Here is a 20421-nt window from a genome sequence, read left to right on the forward strand (position 1 = left end):
CATACAGAGGCTGGGTCTGCCTATAGAGCCCAGCCTCTGTTGCTATTTAGCTTCCCCCAAAGCCCCCCCCTGCGCGCTGTGAGACCCCATTAATCACAGCCGCGCTGCGCAGGCTATGTTTACCTCACTAATGTCAGTCTCCGCTCTCCCCCTCCTCCTGAATCGCTCCGGTCCCCGTCCGCGTCCCTTCCCTCCAATCAGCGGCGAGGGAAGGGACGTGGGCGGGGACCGGAGCGATTCAGGAGGTGGGGGAGAGCAGAGACTGACATTAGAGAGATAAACACAGCCCGCTGCGACACGCTGTGTGTCGACAGCGCGGCTGTGTTTTATGGGGTCTCACAGCGCGCAGGGGGGGCTTTGGAGGAAGCTAAATAGCAACAGAGGCTGGGCTCTATAGGCAGACCCAGCCTCTGTGTGCAGATTGAGTTGTAAGAACCCTGCCTCGGGTTCTCTTTAACTCATGATTTACCTCTCCTTATCTAACTTAACTCATAGTTTAGCTCCCCTTATCTAACTTAAAGAGACACTGAAGCGAAACAAAAAATATGATATAGTGAATTGGTTGTGTACTATGAATAATTACTAGAAGATTAGCAGCAAAGAAAATATTCTCATACTTTTATTTTCAGGTATATAGTGTTTTTTCTAACATTGCATCATTCTATAATATGTGCAGATTACACAACACTCAGCATTCAAAATGAGTCTTTCAGAGCAGTCTGTGAAGTAATGACCTCTCCTCTAGCAGAGGAAAAGTAAATAGTCCAGGAACAGTTGAGATAATAAAAGTCAGATAACAGCCCTCTCCACGACTAACTTAAGCAGCCCATACACTCAGCCGATTTTCTGGCCGACCGATCGATCCCGATCGATCGATCGATCAATCGATTGCAAATCGGTTGGCCAATCGACCGATCGACGGCCGATTTCGATCGATTTCGATGGATTTCCATCGAACTTGCAGGGTGGAAAATTTAGGTCGATCTGATGAGATTGCTTATCAGTTTGCATTGGCCTTAATGGAAATCTGATGGCAAAAAAATGCCATCAGATCGAATTTCAATAGATTTCAAACTGAAATCTATTGGAATTCTATCCTGGTAAAAAATGTTCTAAAAACGCATCAGATAGATCATCAGATGCATTTCTTATCTATCTGCTGCCAATCTGACGAGTGTATGGGCACCTTTAGTCGGAGAGCTTAATGGCTTGTTTGCATAGAGATAACAACTGGAGTTTCTCAACTCTTCCTGTACTGGAAACAATTACACTGATGTATCTGATCTTAATGTTTTATTTCTTAGCTGTGCTACACATACAAATCATAATATCATTTTTTTTTCGCTTCAGTGTCTCTTTAACTCATGGTCTAACTCTCCTTATCTAACAGCACTCATGGTTTAGCTCTCCTTATTTGACATAACTCATGGTTTATCTCTCCTTATTTGATATAACTCATGGTTTAGCTCTCCTTATTTGACATAACTCATGGTTTAGCTCTCCTTATTTGACATGACTCATGGTTTAGCTCTCTTTATTTGACATAACTCACGGTTTAGCTCTCCTTATTTGATATAACTCATGGTTTAGCGCTCCTTATTTAACATAACTCATGGTTTAGCTCTCCTTATCTATTTATCTCATGAATTATCTCTCCTTATTTGTTTATCTAATGCATTAGCACTCCTTACACTTAAGGTGAAAAATAAGTAACCTTTGTGAATCAACTCCATGGTTTGGGTTGCTGGGGCAACTGTTGACCTTATAGTCCAATGTAAAATGAAGGCTCTTTCTTCCAGCAAACCTATTAAGGTGGGTTTCTGGTATCCACCTTTTTAACGATCACAGACAAGGAGTAATAGGAGGGATACTCAATTTCTGAAGGGGCAACCAAACAAGATAAAAGCATTTGAAGGACTAATCCACAGACTGGAATAACAATTTACATATACAGCAAAGTCCCCGTTATCCGGAACTCAGGCAACCGAAAATCTCAACTAATCGGCATGCTTGAGGGGATAATGGGGACTGTACTTTGAAGTTTTGGGGGGAGAGGGGGATGCCGGCCATTAGTCATCAAGCCTCCAGCGACATCTTGTAGCCCCTAGCGGGTTTCCAGCGTCCTCCGTGCACAGTTCTCAGCGTGACAAGTGACCTGATGTGCGTCAGGTGACACGCGGGGAGCTGTACATAGTGGAAGCCAGAAAGCTGCTAGGCGCTTCAGGAAGGCTACACAACATCACTGGTGACTCAGTGAGTATTTTACTCTGAATTTGGAAGGGGGGGGGGGGGATTTGTGCTTCTTCAGCTGGTTGATCAAGCAACTGGCAAGCACATGTATCTGGCAGCAGGTGTTCCCCGCTGGTGCTGGATACTGGGGACCTTGCTGTATATGTAGTAGACAACATGGCTAAAAAGGATATAAACAGCAACTTCACTCAGGCTGCTGTAGGTATAATAATGATGGCCCTCCCTTGAAGACAAAAAATAAAGCAAATACTTTACTGGCTTGGTTTCCACTGCTGCTATTCCTGTCCGATTCACCGCACACAAATCAGATGCGATTCTTTTCAGCCTATTGAAGTCAAAATACTGCATCCAAATTTGCGTGCTGGGAAAACAGATGGCATGCAGCATAAAATCGCGTCACACATCTGAATGCCATAGTCGTGCATGGCACAGCTAGAGGGATTCGGATGTGGTCTCGCATCACAATGAGTTCTGGCATCGTGTCTCATAGATGGATGCTGCCGCAGTGGGAATGGATCCTTATACGTGTGAGACTTCACATGTAAATTTCCACACAGGAGAAAGAAAATGCGCAAATGTTATACAGTCAGATTGTTTTTTTGAATAGACTTTTTTCCAGTTGTACTGGTGTCTGTGTCATCTGGAGAGGTAAGCGATTACCTCTCTCTTTTTTATTTATAATTCTTAAAAGAAACACTAAAATAGAATACACAGAAGACACCTCCATCCTACCCAATGCCGGTCAGACCTCCTTTGGAGGAAATAGCTTTGCAGTTGTTCTGGAAAGTCTATCATACGACAGGAGAGTGACCACATAGTATCTGGCAGGACCTGTAGTACCGGGATGGCTAATTCCTGTCAGGCCTATACGGTGGTTGCAACTGCAACCCACCTTTGTGAGTATATATGTATGTACTTCCATCCTTCTTATACCAAATGATACTACACCATTAGGCTCCCGGTCTCTCCCTACATCTCGCCTAGGTAATCTTGTTCCCTACAAGAAGTGCTTGGCCCAGACTGAGACCTTCATTTGCCATATACTCCTACCTCACTGCCTGATGAAGCAGGGTCATACCTGCAAAACGCGTTGCAAAGAACCTAGAAGTGTATCAATACATTTTCTATGTTTTATGCATAGTACACACCATACAATTTTCTGTTAGATTTTGTGTTAGATTTTGTGTAAAATTAGATTATTTTCTGTAAAGTACTGGTAGAGACTGGTCATTGACTCTGGTGCATTGTCTGCTGGTTATCTGTTGCTGAGTAGAACAATGCTTAATTGCTAGGCAGATAGATGGTTAGATAATTTCCAACATGTTGGAAATTATCTATCTGGCAGGTAAATCTAACAGAAAATCTAACAGAAAATTAAACGTTAATACGTTTTTGTGTCTACTTGGATGTGGTAAGTCCACCACTGCCTCCCCATGCTTTAAAAGATTTATCTATTTTTATTTTTTGGCACCTCTGTTCACCTTGTACTTACAAGATTCATCGAGAAAGAAACCCTACAAATTGTATACACATTTTCTCATGCAGGTTGCATATTGAGTAATTTCTCCTCCGTTGCTTTCTATGTAAAATGCAAGCAAATTTTTGCATTTGACATTCAGGCGCATAATGTGAAGAAATGCATTAGACTATCTTATTTTTATTTTTTTCATTCATCACATCACGAAAAAAAAAATTGCACTATGTGGAAACTAGGCATTTGACTATCCTTAGAGTGTTTTCTAATGTAAACTATAGTTTCAAAAAAAAAAAAAACCTTTTAAAAATCATGTTTTAGCTTTGTGCCCAAGTGACTGTAGTGCAGCTAATGCCTGAGAGGGGATTCTGTTTACTTTATGTGTAACTAGGTTTGAGAAATAATGATCCATCCATGTAGCATCCTTTCTGTGACCTCTGCTGGAGTTCAAGATTTTCCCATGTTTCTTCCTATGCACAACTTACTGACAATTACACTGTAACTTAGCAAATTAAATATGTATCCTCTCTAGGGATGATTCTGTGCATAAAAACCAACCAAACAAAAAAAAACTGTATTTATTTTAAAAGCAAAGCCTTTGAAAAATATCCTCCCCCCCTCCTTTAAAGGAACCCTACGTGACATGATGAGATAGACATGTGTATGTACAGTGCATAGCACACAAATAAATATGCTGTGATGCTTTTCTTCATTTTCTGCTTGAAACAGTTAATTTTCAGCATGCAACTGACAGTTTTTCTCCAGTGGGGACCCAGTCTGGACTACTGATGAGGAATTACAGCCATAAAACACTTTGATCTAGGAAGCCCAGTTCTCTTTCAGAAGATAGATACAAATGATCAATAGTCCATATATTTGAGCACTCATAGAGACAGACAGTTACATTCAGCTGAGACAAAACAAATACATCTACTTTTTAAAGTTTTTAAACACTTGAGGACCACAGTGGTAAACCCCCCTAAAGACCAGGCTGTTTGTTTCATAATTGGCCACTGCAGCTTTAAGGCCAAGCTGCAGGGCCGCACAACACAGCACATGAGTGATTTCCCCCCTCTCCTCCCTTTTCTCCCCACCAACAGAGCTCTCTGTTGGTGGGGTCTGATCGCCCCCCTTGTGTTTATTTATTTTTTTTTTTTCAATATTAATGTTCATGTTTTTTTAATTTTTTTTTTTTTACTATATTTAGCTTTTTTTTTCTCCAATCCCCTCCTTCCCCCCAGCCGGCCAATCACGCGATCGGCTGTCATAGGCTTCTGCCGATGAGAGCCGATCGCTCTCTTGTCTTCCAGGAAGACAGCCGTGTCACACGGCTGTCCCCAGTACAGCGCTGCTGCTGGTCGCAGCGCTGCACTGTGTAAATAGACAGCGATCACGCCATCTAACAGTCTCCCGAGGGGCAATAGCTGCTCGAAGACTGAAGATGGGGCGGAGCACCGCCCCCGAGAAGGAGATGAGCGCGCATCCTGCACGTGATCTTCTTCAGTAGCCAGCTCCAGGACCTGATGCCAATTGGTGTTAGGCAGTCCTGGGCTGCCGCCGCGGCCACGCCCATTGGCGTGGAGCGGTCTTAGAGTAGTTAAACATAACATAAAACTGGGATATCCAAAAGTCATTTTTAGGAGAAGGAGGCTAGATACAATTATTTATCTCTTCACTTTGTTTTCACTGAAGTATCATCGCGTAATGCACTGTATGCTGTTTGAATTGTACATTGAAAGCTGTTTGACCATTCCTTAAGTTTGTGGGAGGCAGGTCTCTGGATAAGAGACCTGTCTTTGCCTTGCAAGCTTCAGACCTGCTCTGCTGAGGAATTTGCATATACTGAGTTAATCTATGTCTTGTGCGCTCACTTTGTGAAATATAGACAATCCCTCTTCAAATATAATACATCAATACCAAACCCATAAAAGTTCAATAATATAAAAGTCCTTTTAAAAGTCCAATGACTTATTTACGTTTCCATGGATCGCTGCACCAATCATCAAGCATAAGATGTGTATAACAGTATTCCTTTAAGATGCTGCGCTCACATGCACTTGTAATCTTCTTATAGTTGTATCACTCAAAAGAAAAGAGAAATAGAACCATAGCATAATACTGTATTATAACAGTGCCACATCCCTCACACCCAGTGCCAAAAAATTGGTAGTGATATCTGCCTGTGTATCCACCACAGTCCACCAGGTCACACAGGTCCTCACCATATAATGTAGCTGCCAGCCACAGACAGCAACATTAGCACCTCCACAATTTTAGACCATGTGCGTTCCCTCAAAGTTAGCACCACCACCAGCATACGTGGCCTCTCACCTTCTGCTTCGCTGTCCAGATTATAAGACAGCAACTGCGCTTAATCACCCAGCGGGTCTCTCTCAGCCAGCCCTTTAGCAGATAATTTCGTAGGAACAGAAGCTTCACATCAGCCTAATAATTGAAAAGCTCCACATAGTGTAAAACCATCCACTTTAATAAAATAAGTAAAAGTAGTGCACTCACATATTTCCAATAAAATCAAGATTTTATTTTATTGGAAATATGTGAGTGCACTACTTTTACTTATTTTATTAAAGTGGATGGTTTTACCCTATGTGGAGCTTTTCAGTTATTAGGCTGATGTGAAGCTTCTGTTCCTACGAAATTATCTGCTAAAGGGCTGGCTGAGAGAGACCCGCTGGGTGATTAAGCGCAGTTGCTGTCTTATAATCTGGACAGCGAAGCAGAAGGTGAGAGGCCACGTATGCTGGTGGTGGTGCTAACTTTGAGGGAACGCACATGGTCTAAAATTGTGGAGGTGCTAATGTTGCTGTCTGTGGCTGGCAGCGACAGTATATGGTGAGGACCTGTGTGACCTGGTGGACTGTGGTGGATACACAGGCAGATATCACTACCAATGTTTTGGCACTGGGTGTGAGGGATGTGGCACTGTTATAATACAGTATTATGCTATGGTTCTATTTCTCTTTTCTTTTGAGTGATACAACTATAAGAAGATTACAAGTGCATGTGAGCGCAGCATATTAAAGGAATACAATTTGCATATACTGATTATGCAAATGTCCTAGTCGCCTCCCTTGAAGGCTTGCAGCATAAATACCATGTGATCCCACAGTCCTTCGTTGGTCATAATGGTTTGTTACTGCACTCCTGGAGTGTCAGCCTTGCAATTGTTTGCTAAAGATTATCGTAGAGTATTCCGGGGGGTTGTATTAGGCATCCCTATAGCGCAGTCAGCTTGCATTATCTGTTTTGCCTGTATTGTCTCTCTGCTGCGATTGTCCTGTCGCCAGCGGTGGTCGACAGGAAATCGTTCTGTCTGCCAGGGGTGCTAACCAGAGCAGCGGTTGATACTGGTAGCCCCATCTGTTTATCTGTCTGGATCACACTCGCTCTGGCGGTAAGAGCAGTGGATCCTGCTAACTCTGTTTCTGTGCTTGGATCACACTTGCTCTGGCGGAAAGAGCAGTGGATCCTACGAAGCTCTGTTTCTGTACTTGGATTGCACTCGCTCTGGCGGAAAGAGCAGTGGATCCTTCCTGTCCTGTCCCTGAACCTGGATCGCGCTCGCTCTGGCGGAAGAGCGGTGGATCTTATCTGACCTATTTCTGTTTCTGTTCGGTTGTCTGTTTGGATCGCACTCGCTCTAGCAGTAGCAGCGGTGGTTCCTTTTGTACTCTGTCTGTGAGCGTAGGCCAGAGCTGCGGTTGCTGCTGGCTGCTCCTTCTCTCTGTTTTTTCAGATACGAACGCTTGCTGTAGGCTCAGTATGGTAACCGTTAAGCAAGCGTTCGCGTTCTCTGTTTCGTGTTTGTGTGGCGTTGGTTAGTTAGGGTGGCGTGCTTGTCTCTGTTGCGCTTAACGTGCGGAGACCACGATGTAAACGCGTTAGCTGTTGCGAATGAGTGCGGTGTTCGCGTTTAGCTAGCGTTTGTTATTTTCCTTATCTTCTCATTGTCGTTTGCTGTGCCTTTGCTACTCTTATGGTCTGCCTTGCTTAGTCTTGTGTCGCTTCTGGCAATCCCCTCTCTTGCGATTGCGTTCCTACTTTGTTTCTGCTGTTGTGTGCTCACCGTCGCGGGTTGGCGACTAGATTGGTGCACACACATACATTCTGTCCTTGTGCTCATTCTCATTGGCAATTGCATCTCTTGCGATTGCGTTCTCACTTGGTTTCCACTGTTGTGTGTTCACTGTCGCGGGTTGGCGACGAGATTGGTGGACATACATACATTCCTCCTCTGTGCTTATTCAATTCTTGTGTCGCTGTCAGCAATCACCATCTCTGCGATTGCCTTCTCACTTGATCTTCATGGTTGTGTGTTCATCGTCGCTGGATGGCAACTAGATTGGTGGACAGACATACACCCTGTCGCTATACTCTCTCTCTTTAAGGGCTATCTTGCCTTGCATTGCTTCCCTTCGTACAATTCCTATCTGGCATCCGTGGCAGGGCAGAGGATCTGTTCCTCTGCACTCCACAGCTCCATCTGCCGACAGGAATTCCCCTCTACAGGTGCGTTGCACCTTTTGCTGGGTTCCCTCAGATTATACGCTTGTGGAGGATTTCCGCAGTGTCAGCGCGCGTCCTGTGCGCTGACCACGGAGAGAATTCCACATTCGTTACAGCAGATGAATGAAATCTGGAACTCCATTGCAAATGAAAGCTATGTTTGAAGCCTCATACACATGCTTGGCGAGGTGGCCGGTCAGGTCCGCCTATGCCGAGAGTACTGGGTTGTCTCAGTCGAGTGCAGGACAAGTACTTTGTTCTTCACCTCTTCTACTCAAATCCACTCTGTTGTGCACTGCACCGCCATCCCTCTTCTATCCTCCATACCAACAGCACATGGTTGAAGCCTCTAGACTAGTGACCCATATGTATAAAACTCAGTCCTGAACTGTCACCCGAGGACTCAAGTCCCAATCCCTGCAAGCTACAGGGCTCCTGGTCAGTCTTGATGATGAATCTAGTTGAGTGGTCTGGATGTAGTGATCTCAGATACTGTAGATGAGGTGGACTGAGATTGGCAGCAGAGTGGAGAGAGAGACACCATGGAAGCCATAAGCCTACATGTAGCTCAAGTGTGTATTGGTATCCTGCATGTGAATGTGCTGGTTTTATTGGAGCCTTATATGGAAATAAAAACCTGTGGAGTTTCACACTAAGAGGTTTCTATTTGTCTGAGGTCATTGTGCTAGAAGCTGGAGCTTGTAAACAAAGTGGTTGTTTGTGGTGAGGGAGACCCAAAATGTTCATTTAGACCCGGTTAGGTTAGGATCCTTTTATTCTGTGAGTCCTTCACTGTTGGGTGTGGTGGTGGGCTATCATCGGTGTAAGCAGCAGACAAGTATATTGAGAAACAAATTGTTGTAGGACCAGTCTGAGGGCCAAAAGCAATTCTGTGCATTATATAATGTTATTTATCTTTATTTGTACATTAATTGTGTAATGTATGTGTATGCCCCATTAGCTCCCCAAACAAACATGTCTCCACGGGTACCTGATGAGGTTCCTTCCAGGGGAGGTTCCTGTCCTTCACTGTCGGGTTTCTCTGTGAGTTTCTGTGACGTGGAGACTTTTTTTCAGAATTCAAAAAAGTAAACCGTCTAAGTATCCAGTAATGTGCGATTTCGCATTGCGTGAAAATGCATGGGATTTGAACAACTGTGAACCCTTGTACATGTAATTGAAGCCAATGGGAACCGTCTGTAAAAAACCAAACAAACAAACAAAAAAAAACTTAAATAAGGAGATGGAAACTCTGGGTCCTATAGAGCCTTCCCTCTCCTCTCCTGGTACCCTTGGTGCAGTGCTGGCTCCCGTGCTTGAATCCCCTGCCGCAGGGACTTCGGAAGTCTTTTGGAGCCGAGTCCTCCCGAAGACAGGTGGCCCCATACTGCGTACGCATGAGAGAGGGCGCTTGCGTATGCGCAGTATGTAGTGGCCCGTCTTCGGGAGCACTCAGGCTCTCGAAGACTTTCCAAAGCCTCCTTCGTCAGCGGAGCGAGCAGTATTTGACCAAATTGGTCAAATACTGTTTCCAAGGACAGCGCTGTACTGAGGACACCGGAAGAGGAGCGGGAAGGCTATATAGGACCCAGAGCCTTCCCTCTCCATAGGTAAGTATCTGACCTTTTTTTTACACGGTTCCCATTGACTTTTACGCACAGGGTGAAGCTGAAAAATGTCTCACCCTGTTCCTGCAAAAGTCCCGGTGTTGTTAATTACCATTCTCCCTCCAGGCCACCGCTTATTCAAGACATAATTTGGCTTCCATCTATTGCTGGCGGCCAAATTATGCTGTTTTTATCGTAGTCTGGGCTCCGTCTTTTGATGACGCCCATATTACTGACTGAGCTTCGCTATAATTTATAGCCGTAATTTACATTACGGCCTATGGTGGCGCCTGGTGCACCCAAATTTCCAGTGCCGCTTTTGCCTCACTCAGTGAACCCTGCCTTTAAGATCACACGGAGGTTCGTTTGCTAAGAGAGGTTTACAGTCATGACCAGTAATATATAGGCCAAATATTGTTTACTTCACACAGCCAATAAGATGCAGGGAAATATTTAATAACTGGCTGCTGCATTTAATTGGATGTTGAAAATTTACAGAGTGTAACCTCCCTATATTTACTAGACTTTTACAAAATCATCCACACACATCACCACACACACCACATCACATCACAGCATGAGAGATGCAACAGTTTGGATGATGATGGACATAACTCATCTTGTTTCATTATAAGTGAGAAATCAGCCTGTGTGTATTAAGAGTTAGACAAGACTTTTTACATGCAAACTATGTGAATTAATTACATTTTATATCTCCCAATCAGACTGTGTTACTTCCTCCTATGTGCCGGTCAGGCCATACAACAAGGAGAATCAGAGGATTGCTATGGAGGTGGAAGAATTTGTACCGGAAATGACTAAGTATTGCTATCCATTCACCACCTACAGGAACCACTTCTATGTCTACCCACTGCTTTTAAAATATGATAGCCAGAAATCATTTGCCAAGGTAAGTAGAGAGTCTCAATGAAAGCTTAATGTGAACCTGAGGTGATAATAAGCTGATGAGAGAAACAATTGTATCGATCCGCCCACAATAATTTTTTTAAGCTATCCCACAGTTTTATTTCATGTTTAAATCTACTTTTTAAGTTTTTAACATTTTATTGTGTGTGCTCTACGAGACAATCTTTGAAGTATTCCAGAGCTAAAATATATGCACTATTGAACTTTTTTTTTAATATATCCAACCACTCTAAATCTTATCTCTACCAGAAAAGAGTTTTATGGCTGTAATTCCTTATCAGTGTGGGTTACATTATAGTCTGACTAGGTCTCAAATGAAAAGAAACGCCATACCTGAATACCTGAGAGACTCCATACCTGCATACCTGAATGTTCTATCAGGCAGAAAAAGAAAAAAAGGAAGGAACACGGCCTAGTTATTTGTATGCTTGCCACTGTACATGACATGTTACCTCATCATGTCATATGTCACCTCGGGTAACCTTTAAGGCTCTTATTACTGCTCCTATGTGCCCATATACTGTAGGAAAGAGCTGAGTTTTGCCTGTCTTTTCTTTTTCAGGCAAGGAATATAGCAGTGATGATTGAATTCAGAGATTCGGATGAGCCTGAAGCGCAGCCACTGAAGGTTTGTTCTATCATTCTCTCTACACACATACATACACATAAACCATATTATAGATCATTTCCATTGAGTGCTTTTGTAAAGAATGAAGGGGATACTAAGTATCCCCCATAAGGATACTAAGAATTCCCCATAAGGAGATGGACTTGTCCAAAACCAGTCACTTCTGTCAGATTTCTACTATATACTGTAAGTTAGAGTTCCCCAACCCTATCCTCAAGACTTACCAACAGTACATGTTTTGCAGAAAACCACTAACATGCACAGGTGAGGTAATTAGTGTCTCAGCAGAGCTGATTAACTACCTCGGTGGATTTCCACAAAACATGCACTGTTAGTAGGCCTTGAGGACAGGTTTGGGGAGCACTGCGAAAGTGATGGCCACATAGGAGAAAAGTAATTTATGTCTCAGAAATGCACCACCTCTTTGTATGTGTATACATGTATTTGAAGTTTTTCAATTTCTTGTGATCGTGGTCTTTTAATAGACCATGTTTTTTATAGAGTATGTGGTTGAAGATAAGTGGAATTTATTTCTTGTAAAGTGACTTGTAGGGAAGGATGAGTGTAGCACAATGAACATAACAAAGAATATTGGCGGCTAATAATGTTTAATCCATTCATTGTCGAGTGTATCTTAGAAAGTTACATACTACTAATCTGGTTGTGGTTAGCTGCTGGCAGGTTGAATCATCTGCTGGCTTCGAACATCAGACTCTTTAATGCTGAGATCTCCCCACAGGAATTTTTCAATTTGGCTCAAGAAGCAACAGAATCTAACATTTTTAATTACAGCAAGTCTAGGCCTTGCTGTGATCTGCGCTATGTAGCAGTAATGACAAACTGAATAAAGTGAAAGAGAGAAGGACCCAATAACAGCTCCCAGGTCATCAGGCTGTTAAGCTGTAATATAACCCACTTGAGCCATAGGGAAACATGGACATTACCTTGCTTATCAGTTGCCCTTTCAGTTATAACTGACAGCAACTGAAATATAAAATGACAGAAGCTTATATATTTCAGTTCTGTCAAAATCTTGTCAGAACTGGAAGGGATCACTGTAAGAAGAAAATGTTGAGCTTCTGAGAGGAACTGACAGGGAGGTAAGTATGTGATATTTATTTGCAGGTACATCATGTGTTTATTTTAAATAATTTTACTCGGCTCAGCTTCACTTTACAGGAAATTATAACTAGACATCAATTTAATATAATAGTAGGGCAGTTGGGTAGAGCTGGGAGTACAGTTGTGGGCATGAGGACATGAGGCCTATAGTATTTCTGTAGTAACCTGATAGAGATCTGTGCCAACCCTAATTGGTCCACTAGGCCAGCTGACACATTACATGGGGGAAAGAGACCCTCCCCAACTCATATGGGAGTCAACTCCGCCGACCAATGGGAATATCACCGACTTCTGCCCATATACTGTGATCATGCAACTTGGAGGGACCAGGAAGTGGAGAGCTAAGCGGCCGTGGTGCAGGATTAGGCAGATATTGTTGCAGGCAGCCAGGCTGGAACAGGTGAGAAGCTGTCGCTATACCTCTTCTCCACATAACTGCACACAGCAGATTTAGGAGGGTGGGGCCTAGGAGAGGGAGGAAAAGCATTCAGGCCCCCCTCCCATGCCACTAATCACTCCTCATGGACTCCCAATGGCCGCGGCTCTAATACAGGGGTAGGATGCAGCCCAGGGGGGAAACCTCCCCCCATCCCCTAAGGCCATTCCCCACCTGTCCTGAGTTCTGGCTCCACCTGTGGCGTTCACTTTACCATTGTTCTGTACTCTGTAAAATGCCACACATGAAAAGCCTATTTGGGGCTCAAATTCAGATAGCCAACACCAAGGTCACTGGTGATATTACAAAGGTGAAACAGAAACAACAAATTTAGGTGACCTTATGCTTTATATGTTGTGTCTGAATATTAATATTGCACCTATCAAAAATGTCATATGATATCATGTCTTTTCATTGATTGCAGTGTATTTATGGAAAGCCTGGTGGACCCGTATTCACCACAAAGGCATTTGCCATTGTTCTGCATCACAATCAAACTCCAGAGTTCTATGATGAGGTAAGTCAGCTTTTATTTCCATTTATGCCTAAAATAAGTATAGTAAGCCCAAATTCAGCCTTCTTATGTTAATGCATGTAATAGTACATTTGAATTAATCACCAATGCACTGATGCTTATCCCTATAATTATCCTTAAAGTGGATAGCATGATAACATTCATGGAGATAAATTTCTTCATTACAATTTGTGGGAATACTAAAAAAAAACAACCTGAAGTTATACTGTAGCAAGTAGCACTGAAAGGGTTGAAGGCAGCCATACCCGGTTAGATTGTTGTACTATATAACAAACAGATGAATCTGATCAAAGGGGGATCCAACCCCCCTCCCCCACACACACATACGGCACACAGATTTTCAATGGATTTCACCATAAAATCTATTGAAAATTGATTGCACTGTTCGATCTGCGTATCTACCGCTGCTCCCTTATGCGTTCGATCAACCAAAATTTACTGTGTGATCTGTTCGTAATTTCAATTGATTTTTGCCATGAATGGATTGAAATTCTGAACTATGTGGCTTCTTGCCTCACAGATAGATAACGGGTTTGATCAGGTGATCGAATCTGCTGATAAAAATCGATGCGTATATATGGCCTGCTTAAGTGTTAAATGTATGGGGAGAACTGCCTAGGCAGAAATCCTGAAGCCTATTTCCAGCTGCCGATAAGAGCTAATTAGATACTATAATTTGGCTAAACAGAGAACACAGAGTAGTGAATTTCTTCAGCAACTATGTGTGGATTAAAGACTTTTCATTGTGTGCCGTGCAAGAGTTTTCCTGTAATTCGACTAAAACTGTGTAATGAACATCTTTTTTTGCAGATAAAAATCGAGCTTCCTCTGCACCTCCACAACAAGCACCATTTGTTGTTTACCTTTTATCATGTCAGCTGTGACATCAACTCAAAGGGGACCAGCAAGAAGCATGACAGCGCTGAGACGCCTGGTAAAAATGATTCATGAAAATCATCGGACACCATGCCGTTGGGATGAAAATTAGCCTGTTTGTTGTACAGTTGCCGCTTTCAAATGAAGCAAGACTCTAATTGGTTACATATGTGCCCGCCGTAAAGCTAAACAATTTGTAGAGGCAGTGCTTTCTGTGAGATACAAGCCATTATGTCACTAGTAAAGGCTTTCTTTATCGATATGTACTATAAGACTGGTCTGTTCTTTCAACCAATCTTTTCCCTCTCCCCGTCTAAGCTGCACTGGCAAAAGCTGATGTGTGAGCGGCAATGACCATTCTTATTTAAGACACATAGATAAGTTAGGTGTCCTTTCTAAAAAAAACATTGCATCATGATTGATCCCAGTAATGTTCTGCCTCTGATATTAGTAATGTAACAATGAAAATGGGAATAGACATGAACAGGGGCGTAGCTAAGGCACTATTGGCCCCAGTGCAAGTTTTACAATTCTGCCTGCCCCCCCAGCCAGCACTGTATACATAACAATTGATACTGCACACAAAAACCTTCCAAGGACAACCATAGTGTCTGAGGTGCAAGAAGGGGATTGGGAACAGTTTTTTTTTTAATTATTACTACCATTCAAAGCAAATATAGAAGTGATTATTACCAGCACAGGATCAATAAAGAGCTAATACTGAGATTGAGGGAGAGCCCCTCTGGCCCAAGGGCCCTGGTGTGGATGCAATCTCTGCATCCCCTATTGCTACGCCACTGGACAAGAAGTATTTAGGGCTGATATACTTACTGGCAAAATAGAAAACTTGCATTCTATAGATGTCATAAAAACATATATTTTATGTAAAATAAAATCAAACATAAAGTGAAATTGAAAAACCTATTAATAAAATGTTTCTTGGAGAGCCTTTAAACACTCCCTCTAGTTGCCAGGGTGACTAGCTGATCTGAGAGTCTGGAGAATATTTACATTACAGCTGTAAGGATAATAGTGTGATTTTTAACTGCAAGGGAAATCAGAGCAAACGTGGAGTAGACACCCAGATCACAAATGCAGAAATTTTGCCTCAGTTCGCTGGTTTTAATAAATCTGCTGCACTATCACCCTTCCCTGTGTCATACACCCTTATTTTACACCCTCAAGCTTGCCATACACCATACAATCTTGATTGAACAATCTTGTACAACCTTGTCACTTGCTTGGGGTATTTTCAGTCTTTTGGCTCATAGATCTGGTAGGATTGTGTAAAGGTGTCAATACATTACTCAATTTTCCTGTAAGACCAACAATTTGATTTGATTATTTTATTGCATCAGGGAAGAATCAATTATGTCCCATTCTGATGAATTGATGGAAATTGGCCGATATTTGGCTGAATCAACCTATTTACTTGATCGGAAACGATGGAAAATAGCAGTCAATCTTAAACGAATCTGCTACTGTTCATATGACTTAAAATTGACCCAGAATCAATTTTTGGTCTCAGAGCATGGAGGCAGAACATCGCTCAGATTAGTGCATAGGATTTTGCTTGTAATGTGTGGGCCACTAGTAAATTGGCTTTCGATCATCCACACTGTATTTGATCGTCAATAAAGTTGATTGCCTAATTGATAGATGGGAAAGGGAGTAATCTATGAGTACCTATGAGATTTGACACTAACATTGTGCACAGTAGATTACAATTTTGGGTAGATTTCAGAATCATCTGTTATTATCTGTTTTATAGTTGGATACAGCTGGGTCCGCTTACTGAAGGAGGGCAGAATAATCACCTCTGAGCAGCAGCTGCCAGTTTCTGCCAGTCTCCCCCCTGGATATCTGATCCACACTGACCCAGATACAAGAAAGGTATAACTTTATCAAAGTTTGTAGCGCCTGTTTTCAGGATACATGCGTGCCACCAATGTGCATCAGAAGAACGTCTCTAATCATAGGAAATAAAAGTTCCAAAGCTGATTCTTCAATAACTTTTTTTTTATACTATGTTCCCCTACAGAGCAGCAATGATATCAAATGGGTGGATGGAGCTAAACCACTTTTTAAAATTGGTAGTCATCTGGAGTCCACAGTCTATACCCAGGTAATTGCCTGAGCTTCATGATGGAATTACTGAACAAAAATGATGTTTCTGACCACTGTGCTGCCCCAAGTAAGACACACCGAGCACCCTCCGCATCCATTTAATGTACCTGTCTTCCTATGTACATGCAACAATTTGGGAGCAGGATAATGCTGATAGTAGAATGTCGGTAATGTTACTAATATTCTACTATCACCGTAACTAACCTAAAACAGAATTTTGCCTTCTTAAAACAGAAGGTATTTGTGATTATTCAAGTTAGAGGGAGCATATGAGATCTCCCCCAATACATCACTGCTAAATATGCAAATAGTCCCTTTGTTGTCCCTGATAGCTAAACACACCAGAACCGCTGGAATGCAATGATGCTTGTTAACTGTACAGAGCCAAACTAATCCAACATGCATACAGACTGCTTCAGATTGGTTGATCCTCATCAGTGCATGGCATAGATTAATGTGGCTCTATAGGGCAGGACTTGTAAGCCTCCTTACTAAAATACTATGTAAAACATAGCGTTAGCATTTTAGTAAGGAGGCTTTTTAATCCCTTGTAGCCCCTTACACACTCCTAGGGGTTCTGGTTCACCATGAGCTTGCTGGGAAATCTAGCCAAGGGCCCACCATTCTTGCGTGTGCCCAAATTAACCTCCTGATGCTTGGCTATATTATAGCGATGGTCGTCCGAATCACCAGAGCCACATAGCAGCTGAACACCCTTTACCGCCTCTATCCGTAGCCAGAGTTTGGCTGTACAGTAGCCAAACTCTGGCTTCAGTCACCACTACACTCCCCACCGCTAGCCGGTGCTCGGCTATACAATAGCCAAACTTCACGGCCTTGCACTCAAACTACCCCGTTGGAACTGGCAAAGACGCTAACTATATCATGGGCTATGGTGGTGCTCACATCACCAGGCATGCCATGAGCCCATATTCCCTGTTTCGAGAGTTTCCCCCTGCAATGTTCCAAAAGTTATAATGCATCTTCCAGGCTCCTGGTTATGTAAATGTGCTTCCATCATGCTCCTTTTATAACATGTGACTCATAAGGAATGCAACCATCATCCCTCTATGTATATTAACAGGTACAGTCATCATGCTTCCCGTATAACATGTAGCTATCATGTTTCTGTCTCCAAGTCCAGATGAGATTAACCAAGAATGCAAATAGGTTTAGTATATATCTACCTGTTCTCAGCATCATGTCCTCTATACATATCAACTGGTAAGGCTTAGAAGGGCACAGTCATAAAGGACCAGCATTGCCCCTGCCAGCAATACAGCATCTAGGAGGAGTAGCCCTGCTGAAATTATAAAATACAACATGGTTCACTTCTTTGTTCCTCATTTATTTATTTATTGTATTTATAAAGCGCCAACATATTACGCAGCGCTGGACAATAAATAGGGATACATACAATATTTAGGGGTGACATACAGCAAAATGACAATACCTGAATACAAGAAAGATCAGATCATGCAGCACAGTATGAGTACCAGGTAATGCTTAGTCAGTCACTGGAGGGGAGCATAGAGATTAAGCAAGTTAGGTTCACTCAAGAGGCCTAGCATGGGTGCACAGTAACTCATGAGATATATATGCCATAGACATGATATGTTATCTAATTCTAGGATTTGCACCTGTACAATTTCTTTGAATACTGCCAAAAAATCCAGCCTGGATCAAAGGACGTTCCTGCAGACCTTGTGAAGTATTTAAAGGTATTGGACATTTTTACCTGCATATAATTTAATAGCACAGATAAAACACAGCAATGGAGACATTATCTTATTTACATTTTTTAACATTACTTTACAATATAATTCATTATAATTACCTTATATGATTTTCATTCTCCCTGATGTTTATTGAAGACCAAGATGCCTGTTATGTAGTGTTTGTCCCTTCTGGATAAAAACTGTGAATTAGCTAATAGTTTTCTGTAGTTAGTCTACATACAGCATGCAGTTGCTTTTTCTATATATACTAATACACCCACCTTGAGGCCTGGAACCCACTTTTTTGAGCGTTTAGGGAGCGCTTTCAATTACTAGCGATTTCCCTAAACGCTCTGCCAATGTAAATGGATGAGACAGATTCCACTAGTGCGATTGTGTTTAAGGAAATGGTAATCGCAGGACATGCAGCATTTTGGGAGTGTTTCCATTCTAATGAATTGTATAGAAGCAGGGAAATCGCTCCCAAAATCACTTGCACAACGCTATCACAAATCACTAGCGATTGCGTTTTGCGCTTTGTAGTGGGTTTCAGGCCTCAATCAGATACCAGTGGCTATGCAGAGCTGCTTCTAACATATTGATATCACAATGCATATCACAGCTCCATAAATTGCAGATTAAGTTTTCTATTGTGGAAGGTAATGGCATTTTATGGCCTAATATAACAATTTATTCTAGGAAATGTTTACACTATCATAACAGCTTATTAGTCTGCATGGAAAGAGCCAGTCGCGTAGCTAAGGAACTGTGGGCCCTGATGCAAGTTTTACATTGGAGCCCCCCAAGCACTCTAAACATAACAATTGATATAGCGCATCAAAACTTGCCAATGGCAACCACAATGTCAGAGGTGTAAGAAGGGGATGGGGAACAGTTTGTTAATCATTACCACTATTCAATGGGCTTGATTCACAAACGAGTGCTAACTGATAGCACGGCCGTTTTTCGCGCACATTTTCGTGTTTCGAGCGATCGCGAATTTTTGGGCGAAACGATAACGGTTTTGCGCGCAAATGCAAATTTTCACACGAAACTGATGTAGTTTGCGCGCAGAAATTTTTGCGCGGAAATTCACGATCACACGAAACACGAAAATTTGCGTTAAACTGGTCGTGCTATCAGTTAGCACTCTTTTGTGAATCAAGCCCAAAGTATCTAAAGAAGTGATTATTATGAGCACTGGACCAAAAGAGAGCTAAAACTTCAGTTGAGTGAGGGCTCCTCTGGCCCAAGGGCCCCGATGCGGTCGCTACCTCTGTCCCCCCTATTGCTACGCCCCTAGAAAGAGCAACAGTAATTGTGTTTATAAACAGAACACCTCTAAGTAAAAGGTAATGGTAGTATGATACAGTAATGTGAAGATCTGTTAAGCAGAAAATTTGTTTAGGCTAATTTCACACCAGGACGTTGCGTTAGAGGGGGCGTTAAGGTCGCATAACGTCCCCCTAACGGAACGCCTGGTGGTGCTGGATCTGGACGTCAGAGTGAGCCGCGTTGTGCAGCTCACTCTGGCGTCAGTGATGCCGTGATGCGCACTCTTGTGCGCATGCGGCATCACGTGGTCCCGCCGGCCAATCGCCGCACAGAGCGGCTGCTCCAGGAAGTAAACACTGCACTTCATAACGTGCAGTGAATATTAATTAGCCATGTGCCTGGCCGCTCTCCGCTCCTCCCCCACATTACTGAGCATGTGCAAGCAAAGTACTGCATGCAGTACGTTGTCTTGTGACGCAGCGTTACAATGTAATGCAACGTCCGCACTGTGAACAGCCCCATTGATTTTTCATTACTGTGCGGTGGGCTGCGTTACAGGCTGCTCTAACGTGCGCCTGTAACGTCCCACTGTGAAACCAGCCTTAAAGTGAAACCTGACTTTTGTTGAGAAATCTGCATTTTTTTTCAGTTCATCTCTAGACATCGCTAGGAGTTACACGGTTTTCTTTTGCGCTGCACGCACGCACGCACGCACGCACGCACACACACACACACACACACACACACACACACACACACACTAGAGATGGTCAATGAGATGCAAATAATTCTGAGTTGATGCAGAATTATGTACATCTTGCATAGATATTAATGCAGCTTGAAAAAGGGCCAATCATGTTTCACCAAGATTTAATTTGCTTGGTCCATTTACATATATTTGCATACAGAATTTGAATTA

General features: G+C 42.7%; 1 protein-coding gene across 5 annotated transcripts in view; it reads left to right on the plus strand.

Annotated features, from left to right (window-relative positions):
* Positions 1-20421, plus strand: part of DOCK11 (dedicator of cytokinesis 11) — a 404878-nt gene that overhangs the window by 127520 nt on the left and 256937 nt on the right. For all 5 annotated transcript variants that reach the window (XR_011023561.1, XM_068250928.1, XM_068250930.1 and 2 more), the window contains 7 exons: positions 10584-10768; positions 11348-11413; positions 13396-13488; positions 14317-14440; positions 16154-16275; positions 16424-16507; positions 18141-18230. Coding sequence is in view for 4 of the 5 variants with exons in the window: in XM_068250928.1 (XP_068107029.1) it covers positions 10584-10768; positions 11348-11413; positions 13396-13488; positions 14317-14440; positions 16154-16275; positions 16424-16507; positions 18141-18230 (764 nt within the window). In the remaining variant the exon portion in view is untranslated. The remainder of the gene's footprint in view (positions 1-10583; positions 10769-11347; positions 11414-13395; positions 13489-14316; positions 14441-16153; positions 16276-16423; positions 16508-18140; positions 18231-20421) is intronic.

Source organism: Hyperolius riggenbachi, chromosome 8 (genome assembly GCF_040937935.1).
Source record: "Hyperolius riggenbachi isolate aHypRig1 chromosome 8, aHypRig1.pri, whole genome shotgun sequence".
Classification (NCBI taxonomy): domain Eukaryota; kingdom Metazoa; phylum Chordata; class Amphibia; order Anura; family Hyperoliidae; genus Hyperolius; species Hyperolius riggenbachi.